The sequence below is a fragment of the Oncorhynchus mykiss genome, chromosome 29 (assembly GCF_057628025.1).
Source record: "Oncorhynchus mykiss isolate SJ-2025 chromosome 29, ASM5762802v1, whole genome shotgun sequence".
Classification (NCBI taxonomy): domain Eukaryota; kingdom Metazoa; phylum Chordata; class Actinopteri; order Salmoniformes; family Salmonidae; genus Oncorhynchus; species Oncorhynchus mykiss.
The window spans coordinates 24,271,580-24,298,311 of NC_143050.1; the positions used below are offsets into that span (position 1 = coordinate 24,271,580).

General features: G+C 44.1%; 1 protein-coding gene across 5 annotated transcripts in view; it reads right to left on the reverse strand.

The window, feature by feature from the left end:
- The window catches only part of LOC110509842 (MCC regulator of WNT signaling pathway), a 149,710-nt gene that overhangs the window by 83,508 nt on the left and 39,470 nt on the right, over window positions 1-26,732 (reverse strand). For 3 of the 5 annotated variants that reach the window (XM_036967258.2, XM_036967259.2, XM_036967262.2), the window contains one exon: window positions 10,984-11,097. In XM_036967258.2, the coding sequence (XP_036823153.1) occupies window positions 10,984-11,097 (114 nt within the window). Of the gene's footprint in view, window positions 1-10,983; window positions 11,098-25,361; window positions 26,158-26,732 lie in introns of those variants that run through there. The other 2 variants (XM_036967261.2, XM_090226852.1) reach the window with 2 other exon arrangements.

The following is a 26,732-nucleotide window of genomic DNA, read 5'->3' on the forward strand; positions in this document are numbered from 1 at the left end:
GGAAGCGAGTTGTGGGCGTATTCTGCCCAGGGGAGCTGTTCTGACCAAGACGCAGGGTTGCGAAAAGAAAGACTGCGTAAGATGCGACCAATAGTCTGATTGGCCCGTTCTGCTTGACCGTTAGACTGGGGGTGAAAGCCGGAAGAGAGACTGACGGAAGCCCCAATCAAACGGCAAAACTCCCTCCAAAATTGAGACGTGAATTGCGGACCTCTGTCCGAAACGACGTCTGACGGAAGGCCATGAATTCTGAAAACATTCTCGATGATGATTTGTGCCGTCTCTTTAGCAGAAGGAAGCTTAGCAAGGGGAATGAAATGAGCCGCCTTAGAGAACCTATCGACAACCGTAAGAATAACAGTCTTCCCCGCTGACGAAGGCAGTCCGGTGACAAAATCTAAGGCGATGTGAGACCACGGTCGAGAGGGAATAGGAAGCGGCCTGAGACGGCCGGCAGGAGGAGAGTTACCGGACTTAGTCTGCGCGCAGACCGAACAAGCAGCCACGAAACGACGCGTGTCATGCTCCCGGGTGGGCCACCAAAAACGCTGGCGAATGGAAGCAAGCGTACCCCGAACGCCAGGGTGGCCGGCTAACTTGGCAGAGTGAGCCCACTGAAGAACGGCCAGACGAGTAGGAACGGGAACGAAAAGAAGGTTCCTAGGACAAGCGCGCGGCGACGGAGTGTGAGTGAGCGCTTGCTTTACCTGCCTCTCAATTCCCCAGACAGTCAACCCGACAACACGCCCCTCAGGGAGAATCCCCTCGGGTTCAGTGGAGGCTACTGAAGAACTGAAGAGACGAGACAAAGCATCAGGCTTGGTGTTCTTAGAGCCCGGACGATAAGAAATCACAAACTCGAAACGAGCGAAAAACAGCGCCCAACGCGCCTGACGCGCATTAAGTCGTTTGGCAGAACGGATGTACTCAAGGTTCCTATGGTCAGTCCAAACGACAAAAGGAACGGTCGCCCCTTCCAACCACTGTCGCCATTCGCCTAGGGCTAACCGGATGGCGAGCAGTTCGCGGTTACCCACATCATAGTTACGTTCCGACAGCGACAGGCGATGAGAAAAATACGCGCATGGGTGGACCTTGTCGTCAGAGAGGGAGCGCTGAGAAAGAATGGCTCCCACGCCCACCTCTGACGCGTCAACCTCGACAACGAACTGTCTAGAGACGTCAGGTGTAACAAGGATAGGAGCGGATGTAAAACGATTCTTGAGGAGATCAAAAGCTCCCTGGGCGGAAACGGACCACTTAAAGCACGTCTTGACAGAAGTAAGGGCTGTGAGAGGAGCTGCCACCTGACCGAAATTACGGATGAAACGACGATAGAAGTTCGCGAAGCCGAGAAAGCGCTGCAGCTCGACGCGTGACTTAGGGACGGGCCAATCAATGACAGCTTGGACCTTAGCGGGATCCATCTTAATGCCTTCAGCGGAAATAACAGAACCGAGAAATGTGACGGAGGAGGCATGAAAAGTGCACTTCTCAGCCTTCACAAAAAGACAATTCTCTAAAAGGCGCTGGAGGACACGTCGAACGTGCTGAACATGAATCTGGAGTGACGGTGAAAAAATCAGGATATCGTCAAGGTAAACGAAAACAAAGATGTTCAGCATGTCTCTCAGGACATCATTGACTAATGCCTGAAAGACAGCTGGAGCGTTAGCGAGGCCGAAAGGAAGAACCCGGTATTCAAAGTGCCCTAACGGAGTGTTAAACGCCGTCTTCCACTCGTCCCTCTCCCTGATGCGCACGAGATGGTAAGCGTTACGAAGGTCCAACTTAGTGAAAAACCTGGCTCCCTGCAGGATCTCGAAGGCTGAAGACATAAGAGGAAGCGGATAACGATTCTTCACTGTTATGTCATTCAGACCTCGATAATCTATGCAGGGGCGCAGAGACCCGTCCTTCTTCTTGACAAAAAAAAACCCCGCTCCGGCGGGAGAGGAGGAGGGGACTATGGTACCGGCGTCAAGAGCTACAGACAAATAATCTTCGAGAGCCTTACGTTCGGGAGCCGACAGAGAGTATAGTCTACCCCGGGGGGGGGGGTGGTTCCCGGAAGGAGATCAATACTACAATCATACGACCGGTGTGGAGGAAGAGAGGTGGCCCTGGACCGACTGAACACCGTGCGCAGATCGTGATATTCCTCCGGCACCCCTGTCAAATCACCAGGCTCCTCCTGTGAAGAAGAGACAGAGGAAACAGGAGGGATAGCAGACATTAAACATTTCACATGACAAGAGACGTTCCAGGAGAGGATAGAATTACTAGACCAATTAATGGAAAAATCACCAGGCTCCTCCTGTGAAGAAGAGACAGAGGAAACAGGAGGGATAGCAGACATTAAACATTTCACATGACAAGAGACGTTCCAGGAGAGGATAGAATTACTAGACCAATTAATGGAAGGATTATGACAAACTAGCCAGGGATGGCCCAAAACAACAGGTGTAAAAGGTGAACGAAAAATTTAAAAAGAAATGGTTTCACTATGATTACCAGAAACAGTGAGGGTTAAAGGTAGCGTCTCACGCTGAATCCTGGGGAGAGGACTACCATCCAGGGCGAACAAGGCCGTGGGCTCCTTTAACTGTCTGAGAGGAATGTCATGTTCCCGAGCCCAGGTCTCGTCCATAAAACAGCCCTCCGCCCCAGAGTCTATTAAGGCACTGCAGGAAGCTGACGAACCGGTCCAGCGTAGATGGACCGACAAGGTAGTGCAGGATCTTGAAGGAGAGACAGGAGTAGTAGCGCTCACCAGTAGCCCTCCGCTTACTGATGAGCTCTGGCCTTTTACTGGACATGAAGTGACAAAATGACCAGCGGAACCGCAATAGAGACAGAGGCGGTTGGTGATTCTCCGTTCCCTCTCCTTAGTCGAGATGCGGATACCTCCCAGCTGCATGGGCTCAGCACCCGAGCCGGCAGAGGAAGATGGTAGTGATGCGGAGAGGGGGGCAACGGAGAACGCGAGCTCCTTTCCACGAGCTCGGTGACGAAGATCAACCCGTCGCTCAATGCGAATAGCGAGTTCAATCAAGGAATCCACGCTGGAAGGAACCTCCCGGGAGAGAATCTCATCCTTTACCTCTGCGCGGAGACCCTCCAGAAAACGAGCGAGCAAAGCCGGCTCGTTCCAGCCACTGGAGGCAGCAAGAGTGCGAAACTCAATAGAGTAGTCTGTTATGGATCGATTACCTTGACATAGGGAAGACAGGGCCCTGGAAGCCTCCTCCCCAAAAACAGATCGATCAAAAACCCGTATCATCTCCTCCTTAAAGTCCTGATACTGGTTAGTACACTCAGCCCTTGCCTCCCAGATTGCCGTGCCCCACTCACGAGCCCGTCCAATAAGGAGAGATATGACGTAGGCGACACGAGCAGTGCTCCTGGAGAAAGTGTAGGGCTGGAGAGAAAACACAATATCACACTGGGTGAGGAACGAGCGGCATTCAGTGGGCTCCCCAGAGTAACACGGCGGGTTATTGATTCTGGGCTCCGGAGATTCGAAAGCCCTGGAAGTGGCCGGTGGATCGAGGCGGAGATGGTGAACCTGTTCTGTGAGGTTGGAGACTTGGGTGGCCAGGGTCTCAACGGCATGTCGAGCAGCAGACAATTCCTGCTCGTGTCTGCCTAGCATCGCTCCCTGGATCCCGACGGCTGAGTGGAGAGGATCCGAAGTCGCTGGGTCCATTCTTGGTCGGATTCTTCTGTTACGGTGCGTGAATGAGGACCCAAAAGCGAATTAACTTAAACAGAGCTTCTTTAATTACCAAACATAGGTAGGCTCAGACGGACCGGCAGATTCCGACAGGACAAGACAAGGTTACAGCAAACATGACGACAGTCTGGTTCAGGCATGAAACACAACAAACAAGAATCCGACAAGGACAGGAGCAGAAACAGAGAGAGATATAGGGACCTAATCAGAGGGAAAAAGGGAACAGGTGGGAAAAGGGGTGACGAGGTGGTTAGGAGGAGACAAGGCACAGCTGGGGGAAAGAGGGGGAGAAAAGGTAACCTAACAACGACCAGCAGAGGGAGACAGGGTGAAGGGAAAGGACAGAGACAAGACACAACATGACAGTACATGACAAATATATTGAGACACAGCTTAGCCTTTTGTTAATCACCTTGTCATCTCAGATTTTCAAAATATGCTTTATAGCCAAAGTTAGACAAGCATTTGTGTAAGTTTATCGATAGCCTAGCATAGCATTTTGTCCAGCTAGCAGCAGGTAACTTGGTCACGGAAATCAGAAAAGCAATCAAATTAAATCGTTTACCTTTGATGAGCTTCGGATGTTTTCACTCAACGAGACTCCCAGTTAGATAGCAAATGTTCCTTTTTTCCAAAAATATTATTTTTGTAGGCGAAATAGCTCTGTTTGTTCTTCACGTTTGGCTGAGAAATCGCCCGGAAATTGCAGTCACGAAAACGGCGAAAAATATTCAAAATTAGCGCCATAATATGGACAGAAACATGGCAAACTTTGTTTATAATCAATCCTCAAGGTGTTTTTCAAATATCTATTCGATAATATATCCATCGGGACAATTCGTTTTTCAGTAGGACCGATTGGAGTAATGGCTACCTCTGTATTTTACGCAAGAATTTATCTGGGAGCATCAGGTGACCACTTGTGCAATGTAGCCGCTTACGGGTATTCTTCAACATAAATGCGTAAAACTACGTCACAATGCTGTAGACACCTTCGGGAATACAGAGAAAGAGTAATCTGGTTGATAGCCCATTCACTGCTCAATAGGGACGCATTAGAACGCAGCGCTTTCAAAACATGAGGCACTTCCGGTTTGGATTTTTCTCAGGCTTTCGCCTGCAACATCAGTTAGGTTATACTCACAGACAATATTTTTACAGTTTTGGAAACTTTAGAGTGTTTTCTATCCTAAGCTGTCAATTATATGCATATTCTAGCATCTTGTCCTGACAAAATATCCCATTTACTACGGGAACGTTTTTTTCTTCAAAAATGAAAATACTGCCCCCTAGTCACAACAGGTTTTAAATAAATAAAACATTACTTTTCTTTTTATCACACTGCCAAATGAATGTGACAAATATCATAGAATTGCATGATGTTGATAGAAAAAGCATAAAACTCTTGTCATGCAGAACATTGAGTCGTGTGGAATATAGCTGGGACGATACAATTTAAATTATCGCAGGCATTTTACTGACATCGTTCATTACGACATGTAGCCTATAGTAGAGAAATGTGAAGTGAATTGAAATTAAATAAGTTTGCTAATATGGGTGATTGTTAATGGGACAACTGATGAGTACAACCATCCAACAAGTAGTAGTAGTAGTAGTTTAAAGGTGTCATGGCCTGACCATAGAGAGCCCTCATGGTTCTCTATGGTGTTTTAGGTCAGGGCGTGACTAGGGGGGTTTCTAGGTATTATATTTCTATGTTGGTGTGTGTGTATGGTTCCCAATTGGAGGCAGCTGATGATCGTTGCCTCTAATTGGGGATCATACTTAGTGTGTCCTTTTTCCCACCTGCGATGTGGGATATTGTTTTGTTTGAGTGACAATGTGCGCTACGTATTTCACGATCGTTATATCTGTGTTGTTTTGGAAGTGTCACTATCATTAAATTGTGGAACTCTACTCACGCTGCGCCTTGGTCTAATTATTCATACGACGGTCGTGACAAAAGGATCATTTAAAAACCTACGGTGCACATTGTTATAAACGTATTGTTCTATTTGTCATTATGCCATAAATTCAGACAATATATTGCGATATGGATTTTTATCCATATCGCCCAGCTTTAGTGTAGAATCTTTCTATATGCGACCTTCTAAACATTACGCCCCATTGAAAAAGTCTAAGACCCATGTTTCTGAGAGTAGGATTCAAAGGTCAATAGGTCAAAAGTCAGAAGCTTGGGGAGTCAGGGGTGTACTTCATCCTCCAGTTGAGTCAGGAGTCCTCCAGTTAAATGGCCAGCAGTGGCAATTAAAATAGCTGAGTGGCTTTAGCTCCCTACCCCATGGAGAGCTGCAGGGACAAAGAGCAGCTTCCACTCAGCCATTATCAGGTCACGCAGTATGACGCGTGTCACCAACTGTCATAACACCCGTCCACTGATGCCCAGAGGCACAACAGTCTCTGATAGGAAATGACATGTGGTTTATGGCCAGGGCCAAAACATATTTTGAGAGCAGTTTGGCTCTGACCTTCATAGGCTGTTTTCAATCAAGATCTCAGCGATCACTGCCTCATTGCCTGCATCCGTAATGGGTCTGCGACCAAACGACCACCCCTCATCACTGTCAAACGCTCCCTGAAACACTTCTGCGAGCAGGCCTTTCTAATCGACCTGGCCGGGGTACCCTGGAATGACATTGACCTCATCCCGTCAGTAGAGGATGCCTGGCTATTCTTTAAAAGTGCCTTCCTCACCATCTTAAACAAGCATGCCCCTCTCAAAAAATGAAGAACTAGGAATAGATATAGTCCTTGGTTCACTCCAGACCGGTCTGCCCTTGACCAGCAAAAAAACATCCTGTGGCGTTCTGCATTAGCATCGAATAGTCCCCGTGATATGCAACTTTTCAGGGAAGTCAGGAACAAATATACACAGGCAGTTAGAAAAGCTAAGACAAGCTTTTTCAAACAGAAATTTGCATCCTGTAGTACTAACTCAAAAAAGTTCTGGGACACTGTAAAGTCCATGGAGAATAAGAACACCTCCTCCCAGCTGCCCACTGCACTGAAGCTAGGAAACACTGTCACCACCGATAAATCCACTATAATTGAGAATTTCAATAAGCATTTCTCTACGGCTGGCAATATTTTCCACATGGCTACCCCTACCCCGGTCAACTGCCCGGCACCCTCCACAGCAACCCGCAGAAGCCCCCACCATTTCTCCTTTACCCAAATCCAGATAGCTGATGTTCTGAAAGAGCTGCAAAATCTGGACTCCTACAAATCAGCCGGGCTAGACAATCTGGACCCTTTCTTTCTAAAATGATCTGCCGAAATTGTTGCAACCCCTATTACTAGCCTGTTCAACCTCTCTTCCGTATCGTCTGAGTTTCCCAAAGATTGGAAAGCTGCCACAGTCATCCCCCTCTTCAAAGGGGGTGACACTCTAGACCCAAACTGCTACAGACCTATATCTATCCTACCCTGTCTTTCTAAGGTCTTTGAAAGCCAAGTTAACAAAGAGATTACTGACCATTTCGAATCCCACCATACCTTCTCCGCTATGCAATCTGGCTTCAGAGCTGGTCATGGGTGCACCTCACCCACGCTCAAGGTTCTAAACGACATCATAACCGCCATCGATAAGAGACATTACTGTGCAGCCGTATTCATCGACCTGGCCTAGGCTTTCGACTCTGTCAATCACAACATTCTTATTGGCAGACTCGACAGCCTTGGTTTCTCAAAGAATTGCCTCGCCAGGTTTACTCTGATAGAGTTCAGTGTGTCAAATCGGAGGACCTGTTGTCCGGACCTCTGGCAGTCTCTATGGGGGTGCCACAGGGTTCAATTCTTGGACCGACTCTCTTTTCTGTATACATCAATGATGTTGCTCTTGCTGCTGGTGATTCTCTGATCCACCTCTACGCAGACGACACCATTCTGTATACTTCTGGCCCCTCCTTGGACACTGTGTTAACTCACCTCCAGATGAGCTTCAATGCCATACAACTCTCCTTCCGTGGCCTCCAACTGCTCTTAAACGCAAGTAAAACTAAATGCATACAATTCAACCGATCACTGCCCGCACCTGCTCGCCCATCCAGCATCGCTACTCTAGACGGCTCTGACTTAGAACACGTGGACAACTACAAATACTGGGTGTCTGGTTAGACTGTAAACTCTCATTCCAGACTCACATTAAGCATCTCCAATCCAAAATTAAATCTAGAATCGGCTCCCTATATCGCAACAAAGCATCCTTTACTCATGCTGCCAAACATACCCTCGTAAAACTGACCATTCTACCGATCCTCGACTTTGATGATGTCATCTATAAAATAGCATCCAACACTCTACTCAACAAACTGGATGCAGTCTATCACAGTGCCATCCGTTTCGTCACCAAAGCCCCATACACTACCCACCATTGCGACCTGTACGTTCTCGTTGGTTGGCCCTCGCTTCATACTCGTCGCCAAACCCACTGGCTACAGGTTATCTACAAGTCTCTGCTAGGTAAAGCCCCGCCTTATCTCAGCTCACTCGTAGCACGCGCTCCAGCAGGTATCTCCAGCAGGTATAGCTCACTGGTCACCCCCAAAGCCAATTCCTCCTTTGGTCGTCTTTCCTTCCAGTTCTCTGCTGCCCATGACTGGAACGAATTGCAAAAATCTCTGAAGCTGGAGACTCACATCTCCCTCACTAGCTTTAAGCACCAGCTGTCAGAGCAGCTTACAGATTACTGAACCTGTACATAACCCATCTGTAAACAGCCCATCTATCTACCTACCTCATCCCCATACTGGTATTTATTGATTTATTTTGCTCCTTTGCACCCCAGTATCTCTACCTGCACATTCACCTTCTGCCGATCTACCATTCCAGTGTTTAATTGCTATATTGTAATTACTTCGCCACCATGGCCTATTTATTTCCTTACCTTACCTCATTTGCACTCACTGTATATATACTTTTTGTTTTCTTTTGTTCTACTGTATTATTGACTGTATGTTTTGTTTATTCCATGTGTAACTCTGTGTTGTTGTTTGTGTCGAATTGCTACGCTTTATATTGGCCAGGTCGCAGTTGCAAATGAGAACTTGTTCTCAACTAGCCTACCCGGTTAAATAAAGGTGAAATAAAAATTTAAAAAAATAAAAATAGGCAAGAACTTCTACAAGGGCCAATGGCTTGGTCTGTCTGTCCTCAATCAGAAGTACATTGTGAGGTGAAAAGCCCACCAAAAGTCTAAAATTATTTTTGTGAGTGGGGAGTTCTGAACAAAAGGTCACCCCAATACAACAGTCAAATAAAAAATAATCCACTTCAGGAAAACATGCTCTTTTGGAGCCAAACATCCTCCTTAGACTTCTAGGCACCACATATCATGGGCATAAACTTGTTTAACTGAAATGTCCTGCATATTTACGACTTTTTATTTTAGACCAATGAGAGGGTTCAAATGTCAAGAGTGTCAAGAATGTCAGTACTTTGTCTGAGTTAGGACCTGACAGGCATCATTGACTTGTGTAGATCCTGACTTATAAGGATTCCAGTCATTACTCTCTATGCAGACACTAACATAATGAGATGTGTAGATAGTTTGTATCATAAAAAAACACACTGGAAAGTGGAAATGGGAGCCAAATGTTTCAATTCTCTGCCAGTGCTGATATAGGCCTAGTGCTATCTGTAGAATCTTGGTATGATGACATCACTATCTAATCGATCAGTCTCTCTACAACTACCAATGTCAGGTTTCATTCTATTCACTCCTCTCCAAACACAATGGCATCCAGTGCAAGTACAGTTCAAGCTACTTCTTTATTTTCTTTAACTCATGGCCTATCCCTCTTTATCTAAATCCATCGGAGCAGGTGGGAAACCGACAAACCAAATAGCTTCTAGCATCAATATTTAACACAAATTACAGTAACAGATTGCCTTTTGTTCAAAAACATCACCACGAGGAAAATACCCAGTCGATGTAGGTGCCAACAAAAGTATTCCACAGCTCTTTGAACCAGTGCTGTGTCTGTTTGCAGGGTTCCAGGGAGACACGCAGTGGTGGCTCACGGAGAGAGACTGAGTCTAACAGCCTGAGGGAGATGCTTCAGAAGGCCATGTCTGAATAAACAGCTTCTTAATTCCCCAGGCATTTATAGAACAGGTACTCACACAATCTGTCTCGCTATTACACTCATTCCATTAGATAAAAAAACGTTAGCACACCCATTCATTCTGTCCACACACACACACACACACACACACACACACACACACACACACACACACACACACACACACACACACACACACACACACACACACACACACACACACACACACACACACACACACACACACACAGAGAGAGAGAGAGGTAGAGCCCAAAACTCCCTCCTAGGAGAGTGCCAGTGTCAATCACTGGGACTGGGAAAACTACAAAGCAGATCGAAGCTAAGCAGTTGGCATGGTTACTGAGGCTTCCTGGTTCCAGTGACATATGGGGAGTGTTGTTTCATGCCAAATCAATTTCCTCATTATTTAAAAAGCAAAGCTTCTAATAAATAATACGATACTATGAGCAATGTAATGGGAAAGTGATACCCGATTGCTGAAAATAGTTCCTTTCGAGCGCATGCTAGATAGTAACAACCAAAAGATGATCTCCGTGATGATGTTTATCAGAATTCTGCATCTATTCTCGGACGAGTAACAACTCTGATTGGAGCATAAGGACTGGTTGTTTTGGGAGGGAGGGGAGATTTCCGAACACATTCCAATAGGTAAGCCATGCAAATCAGTGCCTATGTGACGCGTCAGCTATTCCTGGATATTCTTCAAAAAACATACATCGAAAGAATATCTTATGTGAAGCCAGTTCAATTCCATTTTACTGTAGTTCTTTAACATCCATCAGAGCAGTTTGGGTTATTATTCAAAGATACAAATCCTACAAAGGAACTTGCATACCAGAGAGTTCTAAACCACAGGTGTAGAAAAGAGGAGGGGGAAAGAGGAACCATTTACACAGGGTTTCACAAATGATTGATCACGATGAGAGATCCACTGCAGCTGGCTTATGGACATAAACATAAATGTTATTCAGATTTGTAAGGCTTTAGATGAGGTGGTGGTGGTACCCACAGCATTACAGCAATTATCTTGGTATGGGACTTTGAATGGTAAGCTTAAGTTAAGGTAAAAGGTGAGTTCACAATGCAGAATATGAATCCATGTGAATATACAATATGTACATATATTGTCTGGTAGAGTACCTGTGCTTTGGCCAGTCTCTTCTCTAGCAGCTCTCTTTCTCTCTCTGTCTGCACCAGCCGCTTGTTCAGCTCCACCAAGTCCCCCTTCCACGAGGCCAGGGCTGTCAGCTGGAGCTACAGAGAAAGGGGAGAGTCTTAGAACCATAACACACACACACACACACACACAGGCATGGATACAAGCACACACATACACAGACCAAGTTACAACATATACAATGATTACAGAGCACACACACTTCCAACCTCCACACTCTCCCACGAAGAGTTTAAGCCCTGATACAGAACAGAGAGAGCGCTAACACTTTATCATGTGGAGCATGTAGACTTTTCACTTGGGTGGGCTGAGGTGTCACGCACACACACACACACACACACACACACACACACACACACACACACACACACACACACACACACACACACACACACACACTCTCTACTCTATTCAGTTAGCCTGCTCACAGTCATTCTTTAAGCCGTATGCATTTCTAATGCCAAAAATCGACTTAGGCCCACATTTTCCATGGAAAAATATGAACAAGGTTTTTAAATGGTAGATTAAGACTAACACAATAAACTAAAAAAAACACAGTCCTGCTTTCTCATATTGAGAAGAAGTCTCACAAAAGATATGCCTAGGGGCATTAGAAAACTCTTACCCCTTACCTCAGCATACTGCAACAGAAAAACACAACAAACTTCTCCGCGACAACCTTTGTTTCATCCTGCAGTGTGGAGGCTTAACTTTCAGAGAGGAATTAGAGCTGTCATGACTAGGCAGAGACTGAGTGCAGATACAAATGGGGCTGCATGCCACTAAGCTACAATGAGAGTCCTTTCCAAACTGGACAAAAGGAGCAGACTTGGTTTTCAAGGGAAGAAAGAAAAAGACAGACCAACCTCCATATATACCCAACACAGATCTGTGATGCTAAAGTTAGCCTCCACTGCTAACCTAACTCAAACCAGCCCCTGAGGATTTATTTTCACTACTTGAGTTCTATCTGTAGTACAGTGGTTCCAAAACCTTCTGAGACCAAACTAAACCACTTCTAATTTTATTGTGGATCTCTAGACAAAGAAATGTTACTAGCCTAACCTTTGACCATTTTTTTTTACATCACCTTTATTTAACCAGTTAAGAACAAGTTCTCATTTACAACTGCGACCTGGCCAAGAATAAAGCAAAGCAGTTCGACACATACAACAACACAGAGTTACACATGGAATAAATAAACATAGTCAATAATACAGTAGAAAAAATCTATATACAGTCTGTGCAAATGAGGTAAGATTAGGGAGGTAAGGCAATAAATAATAAGTAATTGCAATATACCAATTAAACACTGAATGTGCAAGTAGAGATACTGGGTTGCAAAGGAGCAAGATAAATAAATAAATACAGTATGGGGATGAGGTAGTTGGATGGGCTATATTACAGATAGGCTATGTACAGGTGCAGTGATCTGTGAGCTGCACTGACAGCTAGTGAGGGAGATATGAGTCTCCAGCATCAGTGATTTTTGCAGTTCGTTCCAGTCATTGGCAGCAGAGAACTGGAAGGAAAGGCGGCCAAAGGAGGAATTGGCTTTGGGGAGACTAGTGAGATATACCTGCTGGAGAGAGTGCTACGGGTGGGTGTTGCTATGGTGACCAGTGAGCTGAGATAAGGCAGGGCTTTACCTAGCAAAGACTTGTAGATGACCTGGAGCCAGTGAGTTTGGCGATGAATATGAAGCGAGGGCCAGTCAACGAGAGCGTATAGGTTGAAATGGTGGGTAGTATATGGGGCTTTGGTGACAAAATGGATGGCACTGTGATAGACTGCATCCAATTTGCTGAGTAGAGTGTTGGAGGCTATTTTGTAAATGACATCGCCGAAGTCGAGGATCGGTAGGACGGTCAGTTTTACGAGGGTATGTTTGGCAGCATGAGTGAAGGATGCTTTTTTGCAAAATAGGAAGCCGATTCTATATTTAATTTTGGATTGGAGATGTTTGATGTGAGTCTCGAAGGAGAGTTTACAGTCTAACCAGACACGTAGGTATTTGTAGTTGTCCACATATTTTAAGTCAGAACCATCCAGAGTAGTGATGCTGGACGGGCGGGCAGGTGCAGGCAGCGATCCGTTGAAGAGCATGCATTTAGTTTTACTTGCATTTAAGAGCAGTTGGAGTCAACGGAAGGAGAGTGGTATGGCATTGAAGCTCGTCTGGAGGTTAGTTAACACAGTGTCCAAAGAAGGGCCAGAAGTATACAGAATGGTCTCATCTGCGTAGAGGTGGATCAGAGAATCACCAGCAACAAGAGCGACAGCACAATCTCAAGGGGAAAAAAACAGTAAGAATTGTCCGCAACCCACCATTTGGCAAACAGGCTACACAAAAACAATTCCAAACATGCATGTAGTCCATACAGGCTTACAATACTTCAAGGAGAATCTTTTGGACTCAGTACTTTCTACAATAACTCCTGAATAGTACATTCTTGGTGAAAAGTCAGCTACACAGTACTCAAAAAGAAAGTGTTGTTCATTCACACAACTTCAAGGTGAATCTTTTCTTCACACCATTTCCTACATTTCTCTTTACACAGACCTACATATAAAGACTATTTTACTACCATAACTCTGGACAGAACAAGTACAGTATGTATTTCTGCGCAAGCAGCGATGTGAATTAAATCACAAGCGATACTCCTCTGCCGTCTCTGATCAGTCCTGAGGGAGAGAAACACTTTGAATTAATCCTCTCAGGAAGTGAGAGGGACTGCGAGGATCACCTGCTATTAAGAATGGGCCATTAACACTCAAGCAGAGAGGGATGGAGGGAGCATTTCAAACGAGGGCCGTTTATAAAAAGCCCTAATTCATAGATAATATAAATCAATCTAGGATTAGATCGATACAGTATTTGCTTTTATATAGATATACTGTATAACACTGTAGTGTGCATGAAAACATAGGTTAGGCCTGCATGATAAGTCAAGTGAGTGAGACAATGACATAATTCAATGCCTTGTGCCTAGTTTTACCAGTAATCACCATTTGATCAACTGAAGGGGCCAACCACCAGAACTAACATTACTTCAACAGGAAACCCTGTTCGGTCCACATCCAATCGATTGTTTGTGTAGCCTGTTTGCCAAATGGTGGGTTGCGGCCAATTCTTACTGGGTTTTGGCATGAGATTGTGCTGTGGTCACGGGAGAGAGAGAGAGAGATCAGAGGTAAAAGGAGGAAATGACATGGGAGACAGAAAGGCAGGCAGAGGCATGATGTAGAGGTAATTGGTGACCCCATACAATATTTATTTATTTACTTACTCTCTCATAATGACAAAGCGAAAACAGGTTTTTAGAAAATTTGGCACATGTATTAAAACTAAAAAAGCAGAAATAGCTTATAAGTATTCAGACCCTTTGCTTTGAGACTTCAAATTGAGCTCAGGTGCATCCTGTTTCCATTGATCATCCTTGAGATGTTTCTACAACTTGACTGGAATCCACCTGTGGTGAGTTCAATTGATTTGACATGATTTGGGAAAGCACACACATCTATATAAGGTCCCACAGTTGACAGTGCATGTCAGAGCACAGGATTGTGTCAAGGCACAGATCTGGGTAAGGAAGGAACCCAATGGTCACTAACAGAGCTCCAGAGTTCCTATGTGGAGATGGGAGAACCTTCCAGACGAACAACCTTCTCTACAGCACTCCACCAATCAGGCTTAAGTGGCCAAACGGAAGCCACTCCTCAGTAAAAGGCATGGCATCCCACTTGGAGTTTACCAAAAAGCACCTAAGAAACAAGATTCTCTGGTCTGATGAAATCAAGATTGAACTCTTCGGACTGAATGCCAATTGTCACGTCTGGAGGAAACCTGGGACCATCCCTACTGTGATGCATGGTGGTGGCAGCATCATACTGTTGGGATGTTGTTCAGCTGCAGGAACTGGGAGACTAGTCAGGATCGAAGGAAAGATGAACGGAGCAAAGTACAACGAGATCCTTGATGAAAACCTGTTCCAGAGCACTGAGACTAGGGTGAAGGTTCACCTTCCAACAGAACAATGACCTAAGCACACAGCCAAGACAATGCAGGAGTGGCTTCGGGACAAGTATCTGAATGTCCTTGAGTGTCCCGCAAGAGCCGGGACTTGAACCTGATCAAACATCTCTGGGGAGACCTGAAAATAGCTGTGCAGCGACATTCCCCATACAACCTGACAGAGCTCGGGAGGATCTGCAGAGAAGAATAGGAGAAACTCCCCAAATAAAGGTGTGTCAAGCTTGTCGCGTCACACTCAAGGCTGTAGTCGCTGCCAAAGGTGCTTCAACAAAGTACTGAGTAAAGGGTCTGAATTCTTATGTGTAGGGCTGTTGCGGTGACCGTATTACCTCCACACTGTCAGTCATGAGTCATGAAGGCAGTCAAATTCCACGTGACCGTTTAGTCACGGTAATTAGGTTTCTCCAAGCTCTGATGCTGCTGATGGTCATTAGTAGCCTACCAAACTTGCTAACTGCCTGGTACTCAGCACTCTATTGTCCCTCTAATCACTCTGACATCAATGCAAATGTAATCAAAAATCTAATCAAAAACTTAATGAGAGCCCATGAGCTCATGTTGCGCAACATTTCTATAGGCTATGCAATTGCGCGAGAAAACAGAGTGATGGCCTCTACTAAAAAGAGGAGAGTCCCATCAGCTTTCTATGGGCTAAGCCTACTATAATTATTTCTCAACTTTCCTAAAATTAAGCACATTGTATATCTTTACAACAGGAGTATAGCCTACCTGGCTAGCATGAAAATGAACCACAGGAAAAGTGTCCTCCTTTAGCTATTTAAGTGCATAGATGACATGTATTTTTTCCCGCTACACCTGCGTCGAGACAGGTGCATGATAATGTTCCATTCTCAAGAAAAACACATTTCAGACATATTATTTAGTATATGCAAAGATTAAATCAAGAATAGTCTGATGGGTGAGATTATTAGCCACTTGTGAATGATGCCCAGCATAAGAAACAATACCTCTTTTTTTGGGGCAACTTTTTCTAATAATAGTCGCACACCTCATGTTTTGAAGGTTTATACCACAACTAAAGCCTCCAAATAACTTCTTAAAATTAGGCACATTAATCCGCTAACTGACATACATAAGTAGCGTGTGAGTTTCAAATTTGGGGAAGACAATTTGTGTTTGTCTTTACTGTTAGAAAGACCAGATCATGGGATGGAGAGGCATGTGAGTGAAAGGTACATAAAAAGGGCACAACGCAGCACTCCGGGCCAAGGGCACAATGGCCACTGGCCGCAAAAGGCAGGGATTTTTAGGGTGCATTACGGCCACAAAGGGAAGGCCACCGTGAAATTCGAAGCATTATCAAGTGCTTGTCAAATTGTGAATGAGAGACTAATGAAGTGTGTACAGCCTGCGCAAAAAAAACAAGCAAGGCTCATGCATTTCAAACAACTTTTTTCAAATCATCATTAGAGTCGCATCACGCAGCCTTACAATGTATTAAAAACCTAAACATATAGCCCAACATTTGTAGAACGACTAAAGTTACATTAATAATAACTATAAGTAAAGCATATAGGAGTACCTATTTCTTTGTTAACCGCTCAACACAGAATAGCCACATGTGCGCACTCCCTCAAATTGTTTGGAGAAAATATTTATATTTTATTCAGCTTTGTTCAATTGTATTTTTAATACTATAAAATAATGATATGGAATTCTAAGCAAATCTTGTCTGCTAAATGAGCTAGTGTAGCCCACAGAAATGTGGCATAGCCAGATGAGGACCTAACATAAGAACAACTCAGAGTATGCTATTCTGTTCTTCTGAAATAGATTACATTTTTTTCATATCATGCTTCTTTAGACCTGTCTAAAATAAATAATGGATTTATTGTGAAGGTGTAGGCTATATTACATGGATTTATAAGACTTTTTAAAATATAGATGTTCCAAAGGTCTGCATCAGTGGCTTGAGGCTGTGTGTGGAAGCCAGGAGATGCTAAATGTGTTTGTTAATTAATGGTCAATTACCGTGAGACCGACAGTTATTTGCTTGACAAACACCATCTGACAAAATTTTGTGACCGCCACAGCCCTACTTATGTAAATGTGATATTTCTGCTTAGATTTTTAATACATTTGCAAACATGAAAAAAAAAAGTTTTTGCTTTGTCATTATGGGGTATTGTGTGTAGATTGATGAGGGGGAAAAAAACATTTAATCCATTTTAGAATAAGACTGTAGCGTAACAAAATGTGGAAAAAGTCAAGGAGTCTGAACACTTTCCGAATACACTGCATGTTGAAGAGGGTGGGGTGATCATGGGATGGAGGGGGATCGCTGTCTCACCCCATGGCACTGTGGAAAAAAGTGTTTTTTGCCAATTGTTGTTTGTGTACATGGATTTTATAATATCGTATGTTTTCCCCCAACACCGCTTTCCATAAGTTTGTATAGCAGACCTCATGCCAAATTGAGTCAAAAGATTTTTTGAAATCAACAAAGTATGAGAAGAGTTTACATCTCTCTCTATCTCCCCTAGCCATTTCAGCTTCTAGGGGCAAGTTCTCATGGGTAAAATGATAGAGCCCCATGATGCACTTCCATTATCTATGTTGAGGGAGTAGGGGGCAGGGTGGTTCTACAGGTGCCACCCAGGAATCCAGAAGTGTCCTTTTCAGATGGAGGGCAATCCTCTAACATCTCCATCAGTACCACTCAGTGTGTCCATGTCAACCTTACGCACCTTCCTTTAAATAGCCTAAAGCATGACCCTTTCATTCTAATATTACTTACCAGAAAGAGAAGGTAGAGATACATTACCAGGTAGAGATACATTATCATTAGTGGATAATGGAAAAGTCATATCTAGCAATTAAATGCAAGACAGTGCCATATATCAAAATGGTATCCGCATGGTCAGTTATGTATGCTCAACAATTTGAGTCAAATTGAGTAATCTGAAAGCTGCATACTCATTGACCTTATGAAGGTTGTCCCCAATCTGTGTCTGTGAGCTATTAACTGAAGATAAAAGGTCTTGATGCCTCTACCACCATTGTAAAAATGAGAAGACCTACAGTACAGGGGGTTTTGTACTCTAGAGCCTATGGCTAAACCCAAGCTATAAAAGTCAAACACTAGGTAGTGAGTAGGATGTGAGTACTGTGTACACTACCAAGAGTAGAAATGTGTACTAACTAGGGCAACATTGTACATTAGCCATCACTAAGGCAGAATGAAGCAGGTACAAGCTTTATTCAGCCTAACTATGCAGCTCATTTATCAAATAGCTACCCTTCCTCAGGCCAGAGGAAAAAAAACGTCAACCAATGGAACAATGAATTGCCCGGTCAGGGTCCACAAAAAGAAGCTCCGAAAGAGGCTGAATCAATCTCTCACCTCGCCGCCTTGCACCAAAAATAGTTTGGTGCTCCACATGCTGAGGGAAGTCGACGTGATTCATTTGTCTAATTTGTGTTATGGCCAGAAGACAGAGACAAATGGATCACATGGGAAGTCTTCGATGCTGAGGCTAATTTAATACATTAGAGCCAGGCCTTGTGTTCTACATTTTATTTTGCCAAAGCTGCAGCAATCCGCAGAGTTATCTTCAGGGCAAGTGGAAAAACGTGGCCTTGCCGGCTGCTGGCAAAATGCTAACACTGAAGCTTTTCTGTGTTGAGATTCATTGCTCTCCTGATTGAACTCAGATATAGGGTCAGTTTTACCCTTAACAATCAGAGCCTTAACAGTAAGGTCAGGGGTTTCAAACATGCAGTTCAAGAGACATTTATTCCCCCCCACTTGTGCTCGCAATTTAATTGGTATAGAACAATTCATGCAACAGTACCTAGCGCATTAAACGAAATGAGGCAAGAAATTGCTTCATGTAGAATTATTTTATATCATAATGAACACAGTGTACAAAACAATAGGAACACCTTCCCAATACGCGCTTTTGCCTTCAGAACAGTCTAAATTCATTGTGGCATGGACTAAAACGTGTCGAAAGCATTCCACAATGATGCTAGCCCATGTTGACTCCACTGCTTCCAACAGTCATGTCAAGTTGGCTGGATGTCCTTTGGGTGATGGACCATTCTTGATACACACTGGAAACTGTTGAGCTTGAAAAACCCAGCAGCTCTACAGACAATTCCTTCGACTTCATGGTTTGGTTTTTGCTCTGACTTGCACTGTCAACTGTGGGACCTTTATATAGACAGGTTTGTGCGCCTTTCCAAATCATGTCCAATCAATGGAATTTAACACAGGTGGACTCCAATCAAGTTGTAGAAACATCCTAAGGATGATCAATGGAAACAGGATGCACCTGCACTCAATTTCAAGACTCATAGCAAAGGGTTTGAATACTTATGTAAATAAAAAACAAAAATGTCTAAAAACCTGTTTTTGCTTTGTCATTATGGGGAATTGTGTGTAGATTGCTGAGGATAAAAAAACATGTTTAAACCATTTTAAAATAAGGCTGTATTGTAACAAAATGCGGAAAAAGTCAAGGGGTCTGAATACCTTCTGAAGGCACTGTATACTCAGTTTAGGTAAAACTGTAAAACTGTATACACTGTATACTCAGTTTAGGTAAAATGTGGTGTAGGATTGCAAAATTCCAGGAACTTTAATAAATTCCCAAGTTCTCTCGATATCCCAGGTACAGGAAGGAATAAGCAGAAGATCCGGTATCCTGCAACCAGGATTTCTGGAAAACCAGTGAATTTATTGAAAGTTCCCGGAATTTTGCAACCCTACTGTGGCATACATAGGGTAGAATTGTTTGTTGTTCTTGTTATTTGCCCCAGTATATGGCCTCCTGACAACTCCCTTCACAGGCATGGGCCTTTAGTCAAATTAACTTAACTTCCAATGCAGAGGGGCGTCTAGTAGGTTAACATACATCTGCAACCCTGTGCATGTGACTAAATCAAAATCTAATCTAATCTACAAAACTGATTTGGGATCAAATGGCTTTGCTGGGGTATTTCTCATTATGAAAGTGCCAATAGGTTAGCATGTTAGGCTAGGCGGTGTTTTAAAGGCTCTCCTAGTGGTATGCGTCTGTGTGACATTCTGACAGCCTATATTCACACACACCCTATTTACTTTGAGGAAATGTCTGGATGCCACATGGGAAGTGGTCTTCCCTCCTTTCGGCATTCCACCCATATGTCACTTGTCATTTCTCAGGGATTATAATTACCTTAAAAGCATTGGAATTTCTGGAGAAACCCACACACGCCAACCCTCCGACCCTTAATACCTCCACCTCTCCCCAATGCCCCCACCCCATCTAGGCACACAGGTCTCTCACAAGGACATTGTACTGTATCCCTAGGAATACTTTGTATACGAACCTGCCAAAACTAATTTTCAATAAATTGTTGCTTACCATGACAGCTAGGCTACATTTGCCATGTTGGGAGTGGGATGGCATAAACACCAGGAATGGTCATAGAGAGTCCCTAAATGAAATTCGAAAGTGTAACCTTGAGCCCAGGGAAAGCTAACTCCATGCTGATACAGACTAGAGGTCGACCGATTATGATTTTTCAACGCCGATACCGATAATTGGAGGACAAAAAAAGCCAATACCGATTAATCGGACAATTTTTTAAATGTATTTGTAATAATGACAATTACAACAATACTGAATGAACACTTATTTTAACTTAATATCAATAAATATAATACATCAATAAAATTTAGCCTCACATAAATAATGAAACATGTTCAATTTGGTTTAAATAATGCAAAAACAAAGTTTCGGAGAAGAAAGTTAAAGTGCAATATGTGCTATGTAAGAAAGCTAACGTTTGAAAGCTGGTGGTTCCTCTTAACATGAGTCTTCAATATTCCCAGGTAAGACGTTTTAGGTTGTAGTTATTATAGGAATTATAGGACTATTCAGAGCATTCCAAACATGCTCAAGGGGTGACATGTCTCGTGAGTATGCAGGCCATGGAAGAGCTAGGACATTTTTAGCTTCCAGGAATTGTGTACAGATACTTCCGACATGGGGCCATGCATTATCATGTTGAAATACAAGGTGATGGAGGCTGATGAATGGCACGACAATGGACCTCAGGATCTCGTCACGGTAGCTTTGCATTCAAATTTCCACTTTGGAGGTGGCTTATGGTAGAGAAATTAACATTAAATTATCTGGAAACAGTTCTGGTGGACATTCCTGCAGTCAGCATGCCAATTACACACACCCTCAAAACACATCCTGGCATTGTGTTGTGTGACAAAACGGCACATTGTGGCCTTTGTCCCCAAGCACAAGGTGCACCTGTGCAATGATCATGCTGTTTAATCAGCTTCGTCATATGCCACACCTGTCAGGTGGATTGGTTATCTTGGCAAAGGAGAAATGCTCACTAACAGGGATGTAAACAAATGGGTGCACAACATTTGAGAGAAATATTGTGAGTATCGAACATTTCTGGGATCTTTATTTTAGCTCATGAAACCAACACTTTACATGTTGCATTTATATTTTTGTTTTCCGTGTAGGTGGGATGTCTGGTGAATGAAACACCCACAAAAAACTTTAGAGCCCCTATGCTCCGTTGAGACCCCCCTTTCAAAGGTCACTGAGATCTCTTCTTCTAGCCATGGTAGCCAAAATAATGGGCAACTGGGCATTTTTATACATAACCTGAAGCATGATGGGATGTTAATTGCTTAAATAACTCAGGATCCACACCTGTGTGGAAGCACCTGCTTTCAATATACTTTGTATTCTTTATTTTGGCAGTTACATGTACACGGAGTGTACAAAACATGCTCTTTCCATGACAGACTGACCAGGTGAATCCAGGTGAAAGCTATGATCCCTTATTGAGGTCACTTGTTATATCCACTTTGAATCAGTCTATATGAAGGGGAGGAGACCATTTTAAGCCTTGAGACAGAGACAGTAATTGTTTTTGTATGCCATTCAGAGGGTGAATGGGCAAGACAAAAGATTTAAGTGCCTTTGAACGGGTATGGTAATAGGTGCCAGGCGCACTGGTTTGAGTGTGTCAAGAGCTGCAGCGCTGTTGGGTTTTACACTCTCAGCAGTTTCCCATGTGTATCAAGAATGGTCCACCACCCAAAAGACATCCAGCCAACTTGACACAACTGTGGGAAGCATCCTATGGCGTTCTGCATTAGCATCGAACAGCCCCCGTGATATGCAACTTTTCAGGGAAGCTAGAAACCAATATACACAGGCAGTTAGAAAAGCCAAGAATTGCTTTTTCAAACAGAAATGTGCTTCCTGCAACACAAACTCAAAAAAGTTCTGGGACACTGTAAAGTACATGGAGAATAAGAACACCTCCTCCCAGCTGCCCACTGCACTGAGGAGAGGAAACACTGTCACCACCAATAAATCCACGATAATTGAGAATTTCAATAAGCATTTTTCTACGGCTGGCCATGCTTTCCACCTGACTACCCCTACCCCGGTTAACAGCACTGCACTCCCCACAGCAACTCGCCCAAGCCTTCCCCATTTCTCCTTCTCCCAAATCCAGTCAGCCGATGTTCTGAAAGAGCCCCATACAAATCAGCCGGGCTAGACAATCTGGACCCTTTCTTTCTAAAATTATCTGCCGAAATTGTTGCAACCCCTATTACTAGCCTGTTCAACCTCTCGTGTCATCTGAGTTTCCCAAAGATTGGAAAGCAGCTGCGGTCATCCCCCTCTTCAAAAGGGGGGGGACACTCTTGCCCCAAACTGCTACAGACCTATATCTATCCTACCCTGCCTTTCTAAGGTCTTCGAAAGCCAAGTCAACAAACAGATTATCGACCATTTCGAATCCCACCATACCTTCTCGGCTATGCAATCTGGTTTCAGAGCTGGTCATGGGTGCACCTCAGCAATGCTCAAGGTCCTAAACGATATCTTAACCGCCATCGATAAGAAACAATACTGTGCAGCCGTATTTATTGATCTGGCCATGGCTTTCGACTCTGTCAATCACCACATCCTCATCGGCAGACTCGACAGCCTTGGTTTCTCAAATGATTGCCTCGCCTGGTTCACCAACTACTTCTCTGATAGAGTTCAGTGTGTCAAATCGGAGGGCCTGTTGTCCGGGCCTCTGGCAGTCTCTATTGGGGTGCCACAGGGTTCAATTCTTGGACCGACTCTCTTCTCTGTATACATCAATGATGTCGCTCTTGCTGCTGGTGAGTCTCTGATCCACCTCTACGCAGACGACACCATTCTGTATACTTCTGGCCCTTCTTTGGACACTGTGTTAACAACCCTCCAGATGAGCTTCAATGCCATACCACTCTCCTTCCGTGGTCTCCAATTGCTCTTAAATACAAGTAAAACTTCAACCGATCGCTGCCTGCACCTGCCCGCCCCTCCAACATCACTACTCTGGACGGTTCTGACTTAGAATATGTGGACAACTACAAATACCTAGGTGTCTGGTTAGACAGTAAACTCTCCTTCCAGACTCACATCAAACATCTCCAATCCAAAGTTAAATCTAGAATCGGCTTCCTATTTCGCAACAAAGCATCCTTCACTCATGCTGCCAAACATACCCTTGTAAAACTGACCATCCTACCGATCCTCGACTTCGGCGATGTCATTTACAAAATAGCCTCCAATACCCTACTCAATAAATTGGATGCAGTCTATCACAGTGCCATCCGTTTTGTCACCAGAGCCCCATATACTACCCACCACTGCAATCTGTACGCTCTCGTTGGCTGGTCCTCGCTTCATACTCATCGCCAAACCCACTGGCTCCAGGTCATCTACAAGACCCTGCTAGGTAAAGTCCCCCCTTATCTCAGCTCGCTGGTCACCATATCAGCACCCACCTGTAGCACGCGCTCCAGCAGGTATATCTCTCTGGTCACCCCCAAAACCAATTATTCCTTTGGCCGCCTCTCCTTCTAGTTCTCTGCTGCCAATTACTGGAGTGAACTATAAAAATCTCTGAAACTGGAGACACTTATCTCCCTCACTAGCTTTCAGCACCAGCTGTCAGAGCAGCTCACAGATTACTGCACCTGTACATAAACCATCTATAATTTAGCCCAAACAACTACCTCTCCCCCTACTGTATTTATTTAGTTATTTTTCTCCTTTGCACCCTATTATTTCTATCTCTACCTTGCACATTCTTCCACTGCAAATCTACCATTCCAGTGTTTTACTTGCTATATTGTATTTACTTCAACACCATGGCCTCTTTTTTTTTGCGTTTACCTCCCTTATCTCACCTCATTTGCTCACATTGTATATATACTTGTTTTTCTACTGTATTATTGACTGGTGTTTGTTTTACTCCATGTGTAACTCTGTGTTGTTGTATGTGTCGAACTGATTTTCTTTATCTTGGCCAGTTCGCAATTGTAAATGAGAACTTGTTCTCAACTTCCCTACCTGGTTAAATAAAGGTGAAATAAAACAATTACAAAAATTGGAGTCAACATGGGCCCACATCCCTGTGGAACGCTTTCGACACCTTGTAGGGTCCACACCCAGACAAATTGAGGGTGCAACTACATATTAGAAAGTGACCCAAATGTTTTGTACACTCAGTGTATATTTAGATATTAAAATACACAATAATGCCAATATTTTTGGTATTTCCCGAAAATGGTTTGCGGTCTGATTTATCTATACTCTGTATAATTCAAAAGCATTTTTGACAGTTTAATTACTGAATTATAGCATGATTGTTTTACAGAAAGAGCAAACACAGATAAAAGTACAATACTTCTAAAAGCGTTTATGAAAGACAACCTCTGATACGGGGGATAAGGAAGGAATCTGTGACATCCTACAGGATAAATCTGATGCACAACCAATAACAGGCCATGTCCTAGGGACAAAGACATAGAGATAGGAAATAATCATCTTCATTACCATTCACACAAAGCCCTCCTCATTTAGCCTGTATAATACGAAACAAATCCAGCTTGTGTAGCTTAACGGTGCCGTAAAATAGAAAGATCACTGCAGCAGTTATTAGACGACAGACCTAACAAAAACAAATTCCCCCATTAAAAACGTGAAAGAAAAACATTTGTTTGACAAAGTACGAAAATAAAACAACTGATGGGCTGAATAAATTCAAACTAGGTAGACTGGTCAAGAAAACAAAGTAGGTCTGTCTACCGCATCTCTTTAAGGGAAGTAGTCAACCTAACGCACCACCGCTTGTCAGGGACTACTACTGCTTCACCTCCACCCACTGTCACCCCTCTGAGCCTCTGTGCCCCCTCCCTGCATACATCTGCAGGCTCCTCAGCTGTGAATACCCACATGGTTGGCTGACAGGCATGAACAAACTCACCTTTCATAAACAAACAGACAGCTGTGGAGGAGCCTCATGCTACCCTCCTCTCTCTCACCCTCTTCTGGCCTCTCCTACCAAATCGTTTGTTTCTCTTCCCCAAAGAGGGCCTCCCCTCAGTCTTCTCATTTGCGTCGCTGCTACAACTCCTCTTCTCTGAAACTACACGCTCTGCTCCTCTGTCTCTTACTTCCTACTGTAAGTCTCACCTCATCCTCTACTCTTGTCAAAGTCTCTCTTTGTTCTTCTCCTGTCTTTGCTCCTCTTTTCTCCTTATCGGTGCTCCCCCTCTTCCCCTGACCAAGGCGCTGTGTGTGTTTCTCCTCCAGGCTGTAGCTTGTCTTCATCTCCTGCTCAGAGGTAGCACACGGTCGCCCAGCATGCCATTATGTTTCCACCAACAGAACTACACTACTACTGGAAAACAACAGCCTCAGGGTTCACCCTCCTAAAACTACAGTATAAGCTCTCTCCCGGTGGTGTTCTGTCCATTGTGGAGGCTTTACTGTGTAAGTTCCCCCTGAAACAAAGGGCTGCTCTGCTCTCCTCTGTGTGTTTTTTCACCTTTTGTTGTTAGTGTCGCCCTTTCCTTCCTGTCCTAGTGGGGGGTGTTAGTCGCAGCGTTGGGGCCGTTGCTGTTAGTCAGTGCAGCTGCCTTCTATTGGACTGAGCACTGAGAACGGTCCCTGGGCACTACTAGACTTCTAACCCCCTCCCTTTCCCTCCACAGAGCGGGGAAGGGCAACACAAACTGAAACACAGCGTGGAGACAGGAATGCGGAATCAGAGCTGGTGTGTGTGTGTGTGTGTGTGTGTGTGTGTGTGTGTGTGTGTGTGTGTGTGTATATATAGAGAGACATTAGTGAAGTGGACAGGACAGGCTGTGTCCAGGGTGAAAGGTCAGGAGTGAGTGGCCATGACCTGGAACTCCTACTGGACACAGCAGACACAAAGTCTGGACAGAGACCTCTCTTCCTGAGACCACAGATTCCAGGAATTAGCAGTGAAGCCTCCACCTTGAAAACAAGTACTTTACTTCATCAAAGTACATAAAGCTCTGAATCACTTATTCCTCCCACAAAAAAACAAAATTACCTCAAGGTAATTTTATTTTAATTTAACCTTAATTTACCTAGGCAAGTCAGTTAAGAACAAATTCGTATTTACAATGACGGCCTACCCCTGGCCAAACCCTAATCCGGACGACGCTGGGCCAATTGTGCGCCACTATGGCACTGCCAATCACGGCCAGTTGTGATACAGCCTGGAATCGAACCAGGGTCTGTAGTGACGCCTCTAGCACTGAGATGCAGTGTCTTACACCCCTGCGCCACTCGGGGTCCCCAACTAATAATAATAATACTCTATTTC